The sequence below is a fragment of the Desmodus rotundus genome, chromosome 5 (genome assembly GCF_022682495.2).
Source record: "Desmodus rotundus isolate HL8 chromosome 5, HLdesRot8A.1, whole genome shotgun sequence".
Classification (NCBI taxonomy): domain Eukaryota; kingdom Metazoa; phylum Chordata; class Mammalia; order Chiroptera; family Phyllostomidae; genus Desmodus; species Desmodus rotundus.
The window spans coordinates 100,689,357-100,705,476 of NC_071391.1; the positions used below are offsets into that span (position 1 = coordinate 100,689,357).

The following is a 16,120-nucleotide window of genomic DNA, read 5'->3' on the forward strand; positions in this document are numbered from 1 at the left end:
TTTGTTTAGTTCTCTTTCTGGAGTTTTGTTCTGTTCTTTCATTTGGACCATATTTCTTTGTCTCCTCATTTTGGCAGCCTCCCTATGCCTATTTCTACATATTAGACAGAGCTGTGTTAACTCCCTGTATTAATATAGTGGCCTATTGTAGAAAAGCACACTGGTTGGATGGGGCAGAGCCTTAGGTAATCATCAGGACCAGGCAACACGTGTGAGCCAGGTTGATGGAGTCTCAGATACATGTTGCTGCGCTGTGGCTTTGTGTTGGGGAGAGCTCAGAAAGGGATAATGGCCAATGCCTGGCCTCTGGGTTTTTTTCCAGAAGGAAACTGTCCCTGGCACTCACCCTGATGACAGATACTTCAGTTTCTCCCCATATGCCACTGGTGCCCTTCCAGCTGCTGCCCTGGAGTGAGAGCCCAGAGGGAGTGAGTCTGTATAATTCCTAAGTTCATTGTGGGCCCTTTAAGAGGAGATGCCTGAGAATCCTACAGTTTCTTCTACCACCCCAACCCCCACTGATTTTTATAGCCAGAAGTTATGGGAACTTATTATCTTCCTAGCACTGGTACCCTGGGCTGGGTGGTCTGGTGTGGGGTTAGGATCCCTCACTCCTGAGGTATTCCTCCTGATTTTTATCCACCACACTTGCTACTCATCCTAAACATTTTAATGTCTTTTGTCACTTCCACCATTTCAATTAGATTTGGGATCATTGCTAATGATAGGCAATCCTGTGCTGAATTTTTTTTTCTGTTTCAATTTTAATATAGAGAATTAAGAATGTGGGGATGGACTATACAGAGCTTGGGGAGCAGTTACGTGCTTGAATCCAGTGTAATAGCTGCAGAGTTTGGGAGCAGTGCAGTTTTTATGTTTGGGGATTTTCGGAGTGAAATTTTATTTACATTTTGGTGTACCTGTGTATGTGGTTGTTTTTGCCTAGTAATTTTTGCCCAGTGCAGTCAGGGGCAGGAATTCAGCTCTCCTATGTGGATCATTTACCTCTTTTTCACAGACATCACTCCCAAGATTTACCCTTCTTAATTCCTGGTTATGGAGGCAACCAAAACATGACTCAGCCCTTTGCTGCCTAGAAAAACAATGAATAGCATGTAGCACACTCCTATCTCCATGCATGGAGACTACTGGTATTATCTTTCTGTGCAAAAGATAGACAATTTACAGATTACTAACTATTATTCACTTTATCTCTTATGGGAGATAGTCCCTTCTTGTTGAAAACAAGGACATATTGCATTCATGAATACTACATAAAGCCTTGGTACTTGTGCCTCTAAATTGTGAGTACAGAACACATTTACAATTAGTGTAGTTTATATAATCATATATGAAAACTCACCAAGATATCTTGGTACAGGCTCATTATTCTCTAAAGCACACAGATTAAATGTCAATATTTGATAAGTGCCCATTTGCTATTCGAAGGGATCCAACAGAGGGTAGAAAATAAAATAAAGGTGTAGACAGCAACTGTAGGAGACAGAGTCTCTAAAGCAGCCTGCCAGAGACGTCCCGCTCTAAACCCTGCAACCTGTGGTGATAACGAGTCATCACTCCCATGATTATGTTATGTTGACCTTGAGACAGGGTTATTGGGGCGGTGGCATGTACTTATATAAGCCCTTAGAAGCAGGGGCTTTTTCCATCTGGTGGCAGAATGGAAAATCAAAGAGACAAAGCAGGAGAGGAATTCAGTGTGCCATTGCTGTCTTGGAGATGGAGGGGCCACAGGAGTAGAAATGTGGGTGCCATGCAGAGCTGATTGAGGCCTATGGCTGACAGCCAACCCAGAAACAGGGACCTCAGTCCTACAACTGCAAAGAAATGGATTCTACCAACAACCTGAATGACGCTGGAGGCAGATTTCTCTCCAAAAGGGTTGAATCCATTGCTGTAGCATTCAGTTGGTGGAAGAACTGTGATCAAGGTTTGGGAAACGGAAGCTGCATTTGTTTTAAGATCCAAGGAAGTAGTTGCATCTAATGAGGTATCTCTTTCCCTCCCAAATTCCCTTAACCCCTCTCCTTGAAATACCCACAGAATCAACCAAAACCAGCCTGCTTAGAAGCCAGATGTCCACCCTCAAGAGCTCAGCTTGCAGCAAAAAGGATGACTTCTCCAATTCCAGCAACTGGAACACTCCAAGTGACAGAGGCAAGCCCGAGAGGGTCTCTATGTCAGGAAGACCAGGCTGGCCTCCCTTTGCTCAGTGGTTCTGCTCCTGAAAGAGCCGAGTATAGATACTTAGGAGGAAACAAATAATTTTTAAGTGGATCCAGATGGCTTTCTCTTCACAGGACTCTCTATTAAGTCGGGTCTACCTGCTTTTGTGAACTGGGTCTTCTTAGGGCGAGACTTGCACTCATTGTGCCAAGGTGTATAGTACACACACGGCCCATGTAACCATGGTGCTCGTGGTAATGCTTGCTGCCACTCCAAGGTTTGAATTTGAACATTTAACACCTCACAGCTGGTTTATTTCCTTCCTGTCATTCATGTGACACCATCCAGTGAGCCATTCTCTGGTCCACATTATCAGCCTTTTGGGGGCTAAATGTGAGGAAAATGTGATGTTTCCACTCAATTTTTATTAGTTGATAAAATCATTATTCTTAAAAGAGTGATTTCTAAAAGTTTAATTCTGTAGTACTTTTCCCTATATTTCAAATAGTTGATAAATGATAAATCCAACCTACACACATGTACACACACACAATCCCCTAGGTATTGGCACCTGAGTGACAAATTCACACCTATCGATACTCAGTCATAGCTTAATGAAATCTTGTCCTTCAGTGCTGATTTAGCTGATGTCTTTTCCTCAGTTTCAAAAACCCGTCATATATCTGCAGTCTGTTCCATGCAATCCTTACAGGGCTTGTCACATGATGATTAGGATATGATAAATTAGGCATTTAATGAGCTAATTTTCCTTTGCATTTATAACTCTAAGTTAATATAAGGGTATACATTAAAACCCCCTAGTGCTAATTTGAAAATTTCAACCTAAAACTAAATAGAACCTAATAGAGATTTGGTTTTCTTACACACAGCTAAGGAAGCACAAAGCAAGCGATCAAAAACTAAAATGTCGAGCAAAGCTCCCCTGTATAATTCAGGAAGAGTCTAATGAGGGCAACATTGAACAATCAGTGGTTAATGGTATTCTTATTTAACATTTTAAAAATGTGTTCTCTGGAGAGTGAGAGAATGAGTATAACTCGGTTTCCCCTGGAGAGACACCTCAGTGGCCATGGGATGAGGTAGATAAAAAAATGACAGCACCACATTTATCGATGCATTGGTCTTTAGTGTCGATTGCAGGGGACTCTTGTCTGAGAACCCTCTCTGATAGACCAGTGTTCTCTGAAACGTGGCTCATTTCTTAGCCCTCAGTCACATCTAAACTCAGAGATATGTGTGATCCTCTTGTACTTTGACATAAACCCAACATATGAGGATATTATGCAACTGCCACTTCCCTTTCCACAGAAATGAGCATCCTGCTGACAAATGAGTATCCAGATGACAAATCATTAGAAAGATTGACTCCAGAAGGAAGCCAAGTTTATGACCAAGAGTGAGTGTTTTAATTTTACTTGGACAGTTTTGTTATGTTTTTGTTTGCTAAGTTTTAAATGTCACACTCAATGTTCCTAGTTCTTCAGGTATGTCTTCAGCAAACTGGCTCAAGACCCATGGCTTGGTTGCCAGGAAGCTCACCGTCCTGGATGCCTTGTCAGTGACAGCTGTCCCTCACAGCCCCACCTACATTCCCATTCTGGACAAGCATGTTGTGTCCAAGGTCTTTGATGAGGTAAAATGATTTTCTGTATGTTTCTGCTTGGTATAGTTTTCATTTCCCACTTAAATGAAAAGTCATCCACTTCAGTGTCTTGTACACTTGTAACAAAAATGTATTTCACCCATTGAAAAAGATTTATTTGTACAGGCAGTAAAAAGGAGAGAGAGCAGCTCTTAAGCATTATTGCTATTAAGCTACAAAGGGACTGACCTTTGTTGGGATGGCAGTTCACGGTCCTCTGCTGCTGGGTGGCAGTGGAGCTGCAGCAGTGTTTGAAAAGCCCCTGGGTCAGAGTCCTGAGTCCTAGGTGAATATCGTCCAACAGCAAAGGACAGGGAGAACTTGCGAGAGCTTATTTCCTTCCTTTGCTTGCCTTCTGTTTCTGAGTGCAGGGGCATCTTTGCTATTGTGAAAATCTCCAAAGAAAAAGGAGAGAAGGAGGGAAGGAGGGAGGAAGGGAGGGAAGAAATGGAGAATTAGCCAGAGCAAAAGAACCCTAAGAGAGTGACAAGTGACAGGCATTCATGTCCCCAAATGAATGGGGAGAAAAAGAGCTTCCAGTAAGAGGACATGGCAACGTTAAATGTAGAGGAAGCCAAGCAAGTACTGAAGAGTTTCCATTGACTTGTGTGACAAGAAGGTCCTGCCCTTAGCAAGAATAACTCCTGTGGAGCAGCCAGATTGCACAGGGATGGGGATCACAAAAGAAATGAGAATATAAGGACTGAATGCCAGTGCTTCAAATATAATGGCAATTAATCATTCAAGTGGTAACATATCAGGCTTTACAGTAACTAAATGAAAATAATATCCTTAAAAGACCTTATCTCATCTGAAATATTTATAGAGGAATGGAAGAGTTTGGGATTTGCTCCAAAATGATCTGGATGGTAGGATTACTAGGGGAAGGGAGGAGTAGATAAAGGAAGATTGGCCATGAGTAGATCATTGTTATATTTGGATAATAAGACTATTGAGTGGGGCAGGGGCTCATCCTATTGTTCTGCCTTCCCTTTTTACATATTTGAAATTTTCCACAAGAAAATGTTGAAAAAAATCAAAGGCAGGAAAATTATTTTTTAAAAAGAGCTTTATCTAATTGGTCTTGCAATGGCTGAGATGTGATGTATTTGGAAGAAGTGGATGAATTGGTGAGTTTTTTGTATTAGTCACATTTAAGAAATTATGCCCATGGACTTTAACACACATCCTGTGTGACATGACCGATGGCTCTGGGGGTTGTATGAGTGCTCACTTAGGCTGGGTTCCAGATGGCTCTGCCTTCAGTAAGGTGAGTGGTCCTGTCACTGGCTGTCATCTTGGGACTGGCAGATTCTATTTATACCTCCAGTGAACTCTAACCTGATTAGTCAAATACCAACTCATCACTTGAACTTATTTTTTTCTAGAAGTAACAGAGAGAAACTGAGCACTGATTTATTTCTTCTAAGAATTTTGGTGACAGCTTCTCATAGTCTGTGGATTAATTTTATTAATATTCTTGAGTTTTACTTGGAATAAAGTATATTTAGTGAACTCTCCCTGGAAGTAGAATTTTCTTATGCTTATCACATCTCCTTCTAAGCCTCTCAAGCCAAGATACATCAAAAGTAAATTTCTCAAAAATCAAACATGATAGGGTAGGAAAACAAAAGAACAAAATCAAAGGAAGAAACCATAAAGGAAAGATTTATAGATTGAATAAATAAAAATAAAAATGTTATTTTGAATAAAAATATATAAATAAAATTAAAGCAGATCTCAGAAAAAATATTGGTAACATATACAACATACAGTTGAGGAAATGGCAACTGAAATAAGAAGTTCTAGTTAAATGTGACATGTGGAAAGTAGAGAGTGATGATGGAGGAGGGTCCCCTAATACAGTTTCACACATCAGAGAGTTGTTCAGATGAGGTTGTGAGAGTTCAGACCTGAGCATTCCTTAAGTCCAAGTTCAGACCTGGGGAAAAGAAGGGGTTTTTAAGGTGAGGAAGTGAGCAGGAGTGTCCTAGGCAGTGGGGGAGCTTATAGGGAAGTCTAAGAGTCAGAGAAGGTTTGTCATTCCAAAGAAAGTTTAGTGTGACTGGAAGAAGGTGTTAAAACTGGGGAAGGAAGGGTTTTGATCAAGTTATAAAGACTTTGAATGTTACCCTGAGGGGAAATGAAAGGTTTTTAACAGAGGAGAGAAAAGATCAAGTCTGGGCTTTGGCTGCTCTCTGGAGAAGAGTCGAAAGGGTCGAGGCTGGGAAGATGAGGGGCAGTCAGGAGTCAAAGCCATGGTGGCTCTGGCCCGGATGGTAACACTGGGGATGGATGCAAGGCTATTTATAATGTGGACAGGACCAAATCACATGGAGCCAAGACAGAGAAAAAGGACAACAGTCAAATTTAAGAAGAAAAAAATTGGGAATAAAACTAGTGAGGGTTCTGGTCTTCAGGAGAACATTCTAGTCTTTTGACTCTAGAAAGCAGAGCCACAGAAAGAGGACCAACATTTTTCAAGTGCATTTTACCACGGGGCTTGTGCTTGGCATTATAATGCCTTTCTGGCATTATAAATCCTCATCTCAACCTGTGGGTAGGTCACACACTGTCCAGTGAGCTCACCATCCTTTATTATGTTTTTAAAAGATTTTATTTATTTATTTTTAGAGAGAGGAGAAGGGGGAGAGAAAGAGGGAGAGAAACATTGATTGGTTGCACCCCAGCTGGGGACTGGGCCACAACCCAGGCATGTGCCCTGACTGGGAATTGAATCAGTGACCTTTCTCTTTGCAGGATGATGCTCAACTGAGCCACACTGGCCAGGGCCCATCCTTTATTATTGACAGTGAGAACAAGAATAATGATTATGATAGAAATATACTGAAATAAATTCTAATTTCACCCTCAAAGCACACTTACATCTTGCAGTCCTTAATTCTTTATCTGACTTTAAGAGACCCTTGGCTAAAGATGGGAAAAATAGGAAAACAGTCATCCAAAAATATGTCCCAGTTACTGGGATGTATAGCTCTTTGAGACTTGGACCTAATATTTTATGAAAAAGTAGACAAAAACTAGAATGGAACTGAGAAGAAAACATGAATCTAAACCCACTTGATTGAGAATTTTAATTGACTCTTGCTCCCATGTTCTGTACACAGCCACATCCATCTGGGTAGAATTATAAAGCAGTGTTTGGCACCCTGGGTGGGTAGGTGAGTTGGTTGGAGCGTCATCTTATACACCACACACACACACAAAAAAAGTTGTATGTTTAATCCCCAGTCAGGGCACATACCTAGGTTGCAGGTTCAATCCCGGCCCAGGTGTATACAGGAGGCATCTGATGTCTGTCTGTCTGTCTATCTGTCTCTCTCTCTCTTCCTTCCTCTCTCTCTGAAATCAATGAATATATGCTCAAGTGAGGATTTTAAAAAATAATAATTAAAAAAGATAAAGCAGTATGTGGCTTTGTCCCCAACACTCTTCGTTTCATTTATGACATATGTATGGGCTCTTCCTTCTTCTAGAACTCAATGCTGTTTTGATTTTTCATGTTTCCTGGAGCAGCATCAAATCTGACACCTTGAAAATGAAGTATTGAGCAGAGAGGTTGCCCTAGCAACCGGCTTTAGGTTTTTTAAAAATATTTATTTATTTATTTATCTTTAGAGAGAGGGAAAGGGAGGGAGGTAGAGACGGAGAGAAACATCAATGTGTGGTTGCTTCTCAGGTGCCCCCTACTGAGAACCTGGCCCACAATCCAGGCACGTGCCCTAACTGGGAATCGAACTGGCGACCCTTTGGTTCGCAGGCCTGTGCTCAATCCACTGAGCCACACCAGCCAGGGCTGGTTTTAGTTTTTTTTTGAATCTAGACTTTGAAGCTCTTTATTGCCAATTGCTGTGAAAATAAAACCAAGATAATTTGGGGACATTAGTCTACATCATTGGAAAGTCTAAATCATCATCATGAAGTCCTTAGCAGCATCTCATCAAGGCTCCTTGCTTTGTCCGAATCTGGGTTCAGCAGAGAGCTTTGCGGTCAGATGGCCTTGCCCATTTACTCCTGACAGGCCATGGCAGGTCTCCAATGTAGTACGAAGGGGTCCTCCCACTGAGTCAAGCATTCTGAGTCAAGCATTTGGTATCATCGAAGTGTTTCATTGAAAACTTAGAGCAACCTAGTGAGGTGGATATTCATCTCATCATCTAGCTGAAGAAAATCCTTAGGTGCAGAGAGGTTAGGGGTGGTACTAAAGACCTGACATTTTGCTGCTTTAAAATGTAGTAGAATTAAATGTAACTTTTCTACTGATAGAAAACTTATTCTAATTCAAAATCCAAAAGCACAGTTATTGCAATAGCTATGTATATTCATACATAATTTGTGTAAAAAAATTAGAGAGTGCAGTTACGTGGAGGAGGAATAGTATTTGCAACTCCGCCCCGACGAATCATCAGTGCGTGTCCTCTTCCGTTTGTGGTTTTGTGTCACCAAAATTGAGTCAGACCAAATTTGCTGCTTGGCGCCTCCCGTTCTCTCAAGTCTGTTGTGAACGTTGTTCCTCACCGACACGTACTGTACCATTTTAACTGAAGTTTAAGTTGGAAAAAACAATCTTTTATATTTAAAAGTTTAGATTGAAAAATGTAAGATGTAATCTATACTGTCATCTACACTGTAATAAATAACGTCTCCATGGGTTTATGAATGGTCTTATTGACACAGTGCTTTGCCAGTTAATTTGGTGGCCCTGCCTTCGTTGTGTTCTTTGGAGCCTGGAGATATTTCGGCTCAGCAGCAAGGTTCAGGCTTTAGCGGGTGACAGCCCGTACAGCTGCACTCTCTGCCCAGAGCTGCCCACCCAGTGCACACACGGCCTGGGCATTCTCACTGCCGTGTCCCGTCAGATGCTTCCTGGCCAATCTGGCAGTGAGCTCTGCGTACTTCCTGAAAGGACTGCCTTTGCTGAAAAAACAAAAATAGTTGGTGAATTCGGTCAGGATTGAACAGTAAGTATATAAATACCAGTCTCACAATATCGTCTCCTTTTCAAGAGGGGGGTTGTGGGATTGCTTATAAACACAGAATGTTATCAGGTAGAATTTTGCCTGCACTACTTTAGCAGCGAATAGCTGTGTGCACAGTTCTGTATTCTGCTTTATTCATTTAGCATATGGAATGAGCATACTTCCTTGTAATGGCCGTTTTTGAATGATTTAATGGTTGCGCTAATATATTCAATAACATGAGGTACTGCAATTTATTTAACCATTCCTCCCATTTTGAGGCAGTTCACTGGAATTTTAAGAATGCCTATTTCTCTTTATCTTTGCTATCATGTAGAATAGTAACATTAAGAAAACTTTGCCAAACAGAATCTGGAATAATATTTCATTTTAATTTTTAATTTTTAATTGTTTAAGAACAGTTTTATTATGTAAGCTTAATATCTTTCTTAAAATCTTTTCCACGTTATTCATATACTTAGCAATACCTCTTTAAAAATAGCAAATTTACACTCATCTCATGCCTCACTTACCAGGGATTAAAATTTGGTGGAATCCATACTTACGTTTTACAATATAGATGAACTTTAAAAACCTTTGGGATTTGCCCATTATTTTAATTTAGATATAATTTTAGTTTTTCATGTGTTCAACAAATGATTACTTTGTGCATGTGCTAGAAGCTAGTGGTTTTTTTGAGGAATAAAGAATTACAGAGTTTAGTGGAGAGGCAAATCATATAACAAGAATTGCATATGTGAATATATTTTATACAAGGCTCAAATGAGAAAATATGTAGAGTACCTAGCACTTGGCAGAGATGAAAGAATAAACACTATTTTCATTACTGATGTAACTATTTTCAAGTACTTGAGTAGTGGTTCTTTTAGGGTATTTCTGGTCTAACAGTGGGAAAAATTCTAACAGAATCAGCCCATATTGGCTCTCCATGAGTTCCAGAAAGTTCTTCTGCCTTTATGGTCAATGACTCCTTCCCTCCCTCCCTCCCTTCCTCTCTCTCTTCCTTTTTTCCTTCCTCTAGTTAAAATCTTCTTACACAAGGTGTGATTATTAATATCAATTTGGTAAGTTTTCTAGATTAACCTCAAGAGAATTAAAGTAGGTAATACCTTGATGCTTTCTTTTGTTATCAAATATTGTCTAGAAGGTATCTCATTAGTTATGCTTAATTTGCATTATAAGAGGTAATAAGTAAACCATTTCCAAAGGAGGTGTGATCAGATGGTTTTATTCCCTTTCAAATAGAGCTGTAGCTCCCCATTTGCTTCCTGACATCATCTGGGCCATAATTCTTACCTCCCAAGTCCCTATGAGAACACTCTTTATGACCTCATAGTCACACTAAATTTGACATCATAAAGAGAATATCCCATGGGACCTCCACGTGACCACCATGTTGTAAAAACCAAGACCACAGACTGAAGGTGTGGAGTATGACTTTGTCTTTCCCTAAACCTGCATGCACACGAGCCAAATTTGAACAGATTTGAACTGCTACCACACTGAAGTACATTATGGCCATGCAAGGCATGAGATCCAAATCCACAAAAGAGGGAAGTAGCTCGTTAAATGATGGGTTCTCTTTAAGTATGTAAGGGAGGAGTCAAGCCAATCCCGGTGAAACGTGGTAACGCTGCTAAACATTTTGTGGTGTTGATTTGTAACTAAGCTATGTAAGTTGGCAAACCTGGAGGGCTATTTATAGACTTCTAAAGATGTTTTTTTTCCCAGAGGTGATAAAAATGTAAGAGTCTTTTGTTCAGATTGGTGTCCACCCTCCCCACCCCCACCTGCCCTCCCAAAATATATGCTATCTGCTTGCTCTATTTTGGAAAGATATTATGTTTCATTTATGCAAGCTTCATTTCAAAGTTTTCAAAGTCCAGTCAATCCACTGTTCTGGCTCTTGCCTTTGACGGAGATTGTTAGAAGCCACATGCTAAATTCATGTGTCTGACAAGTAGTAAGTTTTGACATAAAGCCTCTTTATGATTTTCTCTTCGGTTTTTTGAATCTTCCTATCTTCTTGTTAGTTTCAGTCTTGATGTTTCAATTACAAGATGAATGGGTGTACTTTTCAATTTCGGTGTCTGCTTTTCCAAGAAAGATTTTACGTTTTTATTTAAAATATTGTAGTTTTTCCCATTTGTTTCTTCTTATGGCGCTTCTGTATGTTTTTTTGATGTTTATATGACTGTTAAATCTTTGAACAATCTAACCATACTTCGTATAAAGTCATCGTTAGATGGCTCATCAGTTTTTCTTCTCGTGAACTGACATTCTGATTGTGAATTTGCTCAGCTATCATTTTTGGCTTGCGTGTGTGTGTGTCTTTTGGAATTTTAGTATGCTGGCTCATTTTAACAAGATATTTTTTAATCTGTTTTTTTTCTATCTTGCCCAAATTCATCCCCTTGAGCCTCCTTTTAGTGTTCTTGTTCCATGGTGATACTGGAATATTACAGACTCAGAGGGCAGATCATAGATTCAGGGTCCTCTGTCACTAGACTGGGCCTTCTTCCAGGGGCGGGAGACCTTCATGCCAGTGCTGGCTTCAGGCAGAGCCTCTCAGGCCCTCACCCTGGATGCACAGTGCTTCTCACGTGCTTCCCGGGAGCTGAGCTCCCACGACCCCTGACACCTTCAGACAGAGCCAGCAAGCCCACGGCTTCAGCCCTGCTCATTTGTTCATAGTTCTGTTCAACTTTTTGTCTCTAGAAATCCATTTATCAGACATGCATCTTTTTTCTTCTTTCTTTTCTGTGTATTTTTTTTAAAACAATGACCACAACAGTGGGATTTCTGTATGATTTTGGAGGCAGGGGGGAACATAAAAGCACGAACTATATCATCTTGATTGACTAAACGTAAAAATTTACTTTTTAAAAACAGTTACCCACATTTCCAAGACACCTATATGCTCCTTGTGGTTGGAATCAGGTACAGCTTTGAAATGATACTGTAGCTTAGTTAGACTTTTCTTTCTTGTTTAAATATTAAGATGTGGATTATGCCTCCTTGTGAACATGTCTTTATGTAGGTATCAACAAATATTTTTGAGGGCACACTATGTGCCAGCACTGTTCTAGGCGATAGGAATACAGTAAGTGAATAAAGCAAAGTCCCTGCTCGGGTGGAGCTTATATTGTGCGAGGGAGAGATAGGAATTAGGCAAACAGATAAATGCACAATAGTTCAGGTACTATTAAGATGGCATGGACTCAGAGGCCTCCCAAGTCCTGGAAGTAAGCCAGCTGCAGACAGAACGCAGAAACAAGCCCGGGACTCTGCTGTTTCTACTGAATGTGGTTCCATTGACCACTAAGCCTTCTTGATTTCACATGTATAGGAACCTCTCATCGGCTGATAAGGAAAATGGTCAAAAGGTGTTAACTATCATCAGATAGTCTCAAGAGAAAATTAAATGTAAATTAAATATATGAAAAAGATGTTTAGCCCAAGTAGTCATTTGCAAGTAGCAACAATGAGATCCTGTTTCTTGTTGCTCACTCCCACCAGTTTGACAGAGGTTCCTGAAGGTAACACTCAGTTCTGACCACAGACATTTCCCCAAATAGTTTGTTTTTCTTTTTTGTGGTGGTGGTTCTTTTTTAAATATGTAGTTTTGGGAAGAAAAAAGTTAGCAACGATATGTCTAATTCTTATATTTTTAATGGTTTTCTAATTTTCCACAATGATACTGATCTTATAATCAGAAAAACCTACTGCGTAGCCATGTAGATCCACTTTTGAAAGCACCATTAGCCTCTCAAATGACGCTTTCCTGTGGCATTGATGTGTAGGTGTTCCCTCTGGCCCATGTGTGCACCGACACAAACAAGATGACGTTAATTAACCCCCAAGGAGTCAAGCTCAATATCTACAAGCAAAAAGTGGAACAGGCGATTAAGTCCTATGAAAAGTGAGTATTGCTCCGGGCTGCTCCCTCATGGCCGTGGGATTTGTTTTCACTTATTTTCTCTTGTGTTAGCTTCGATTTTTCCATCCGGAGCAGCTGTCTAAAACACATCCACAGGGAGTGTCAAAGGCGGCAGCGGCAGCAGCAGCAAACACCAACATGTCCTGTGTGCCGGGCGTGCCTAAAGTACCTCACCTGAGTATGTCCAACATAGTTTTAAACTGTCTTCCCTTCTCTGAACCTGTAGAATCTCACATTAACACAAGATCTTTAAACCTTTCCCTTTAGCAGAGTGAATTTGGTCATTTTGACACCTAACATTCTGTATAGTAAGTAATAAAATCCCACAATAGTGAGATAATGGAGATAACCTAAGTGTGTATTATTATGTAAAGTTTTTAAAAATCCTCACCCAAGGACATGCTTATTGATTTTAGAAGGGAAGGGAGGCAGAGAGGAGAGAAACATCGACATGAGAGAAACATCAATTGGTTGTGTCTCTTAGGTGACCTGACCAGAGGCTGAACCCACAGCCGAGGTGTTTGCCCTGACCAGGAATCAGACCCACAAGCTTTTGGTGCGTGGGACAATGCTCCAGCCAATTGAGACACACCAGCCAGGGCTGCGAACCATTTTTATTTCAAGATCAAAAAGATGATCAACTTGACTACAGTGAAAATTATACTTTGAAATGGTCCTGTTAGTGCTGAGATAGGGGCCTTTTTTCAAAAGGACAGCTGATCCAGTCTCACCGCCCCCCCGCCCCGCCGCCTCCACCCCAACACTTAATTAATCCTTGGTGCACAGCACTTCATTAAACTTGGAGCGTGCCTGGCTCCTCCAGGCAAGCCTATTCCTGGCTCTAGAAGCTGTGCAGTTGGGTTTTCCTTTACCACCACAGAGGTGGGAAAAATGAAATCAAGTTCAGGCACATTAGCACTGTGCCCCAGGCCAGCGTATACTGTCAGTTGCCATCGTGCAGTGTGTCTAGTGCGTGTTGAAAGGAAACACAGGCCAGTCAGAAGCTGCCTTCCCCACCACACCCAGCACAGGCCTCCAGATCTCAGGATTTTTGAGTCTGTCTGACCTCTGTTTCTCCTGCAGACAGGATGAACTATGCCAAGGCTCCTCGCTCCCTGTGGACCTGCAACTTTGCTCCATTGTTAGCCCCTCACCTGGCTCTACCCCTTTTCTCTCTGTCTCTCCCTCCACTCCAGGCAGGCCTTTCTTTGCCTCTAAGCTCTGCTGCCCCCCATCTTGTCCCCCAGATGGCCTCCTGCATCTCCTCTGGTCTCCACGCCAATGGTCCTCCTCAGACAAAGGCCATTGCCCAGTGACCCTCCACCACCCGCCCTGCGTGGTCCTCAGGCACTCACAGCACTCCCGGCTCTGGGCAGGTGTGTGGGCTCCCAAAGGCAGGGTTTGGGCAGCCTTGCTTTCCCCTTTGTCTCCTCTTCCTAGCAGGTGTCATTATATACATATATTTGACTCCTGGAATTTAATTTGAATTTAATCTAGTTCAAGTTTAGTCATTAAAGTTTTTCAAATTCAGTTATTCAGAACATAATATAATAATATTATTCATATTATAATTTAATTTGCTGGGCTCATTCAAATATTTGACTTCTCTAATCACCTGGTCTGTGAAAGCCTGGTGCAGGGTGTGGGCCGGGCCATGGAGGCCAGACAATTGCGGGTTGACTCTCAGCTCTGGCAGCCACTCGGCAAGTCACGTGACCATTGTGAGCTTCAGATTCCTTATTTCCAACATCAATCTCACAGGGCGGTGGGAGGGTTATGTAAGTTATATATAAGATCAATTAATGTTAATTACTTCCCCTCCTTTTAATTCCCCGAATCTGCTGGTTCTAAAAGAACCATAAGAAGGAGGAGTTTCATTGTCACATGACTCTTCCCCAGGGTTCCCGGAAGACAGGGACTCCTCTTCCCCAGGCGGAAGAGAGCCCTCATTCCTTAATAGAAAAACCAAAATACACAGTGATTTGCCCACTTCTTCCTTCCAATGAGTGTCTCTGGAAAAGCCTTTTAATTCTCTTAGAGAAATACTGTACTATATTGTTAGTATTAATACTAATATTAAATCTAACATGACTAATCCAATCAATAATTATTAATATTGATTTGATTAACATTAATTCAGTCTTAGTAATTTGATGCTTATATTAAATGAACTATTTACTTAATATTATTTAATAATAACAATAGCTTAGTAATAGTACATTGTAAATTAACATTACTATTATACAGCACAAAACTTCCTGATGGTTGCATTCCAAAGTATTTAAGAATTTTGTTGACGTGTCAATACTTATCTTGCTCCACCTTCCTAAAGACATGCATATAAAAAAAAGACACGCATAATATGAGAAGTAGTGAAACTTGCTTTACCCCCACCCCACCCCCAGTATAACATTTCTCAGGAGTTTCCCACCACAAGTAAGCCAGACCTAACTTGTGTGGTTGGGGATGACCAGGCGAGAAGGACACACTCACGGCCCTTTAGCCAATATGGTGACATGAACTAGCGATTTTGGTCATACTCAGTGCTTATATGTGGGAGTACTTTTGTTTCAATATTTTGAGAATGGAGGCTGCAATTTTGGCTTTGTGAGTCTGAGTACAAGCTTTGAGTCACGATTGCCAGGACTGGTTGGATTCTGGTGTGATTTTTCTGCAGCTTATTTTATTGTGAGTCTAAGGCCAAGGTTGCAGCCCCCAGACCCACAGAAGAAGCACCAGTTCTAAGCTGGCTCCGGGACCACACTTAGTAACCTCTACTTACAAACTCCAAAATATTCGCCTGCTGCTTAGACTTCTGAAGTGTCATTAGTGACAAGTTGCTTAGCAAATGAGCCAATTCTTGGTACACGGAGTTTGTGAAGTAGAGACATAGAAAGCTAGTGAATGCCACCCCTCAAGCAAATTTCACTCTTCTAAGACAAAGAGGAAAACTGTGAGCAGCAACATCCTTGAGTCAAGGGGCTGGAGCAGCCCAGAGAGGCCCTCCATCCTGTGCCCACGGGCAGCTCACAGGGACTGCCCTCCGCCCACACCTTAGGGCTTCCTGCAGTCCCCCCAGACCCCCTCCAGTGGAGCTGAGGTCCACACTCTTGGTTGCCCCCAGTTCACACCCACCCGTTTTGTCTGCCCTGTGTGCTTCAAAATATTTCAGTGAAGATGGGAAATGGGGGAATAACAGAGGTTATGAAAATGTGCTCTTGGAAACATTTTTTCCCTAAAGGATTGAATTAAAATTAGACAAGCTAAGTCTAAGTCCAACTGGACACACATTCATTAATGGTTTCTCAGCCTTGCAAAGCTTGCCCCACT

General features: G+C 41.3%; 1 protein-coding gene across 2 annotated transcripts in view; it reads left to right on the forward strand.

Moving 5' to 3' along the window:
- Positions 1-16,120, forward strand: part of VWA3B (von Willebrand factor A domain containing 3B) — a 163,320-nt gene that overhangs the window by 108,955 nt on the left and 38,245 nt on the right. For both annotated transcript variants that reach the window (XM_045204785.2, XM_053925321.1), the window contains exons 17-20: positions 2,065-2,178; positions 3,517-3,604; positions 3,685-3,841; positions 12,654-12,772. In XM_045204785.2, the coding sequence (XP_045060720.2) occupies positions 2,065-2,178; positions 3,517-3,604; positions 3,685-3,841; positions 12,654-12,772 (478 nt within the window). The remainder of the gene's footprint in view (positions 1-2,064; positions 2,179-3,516; positions 3,605-3,684; positions 3,842-12,653; positions 12,773-16,120) is intronic.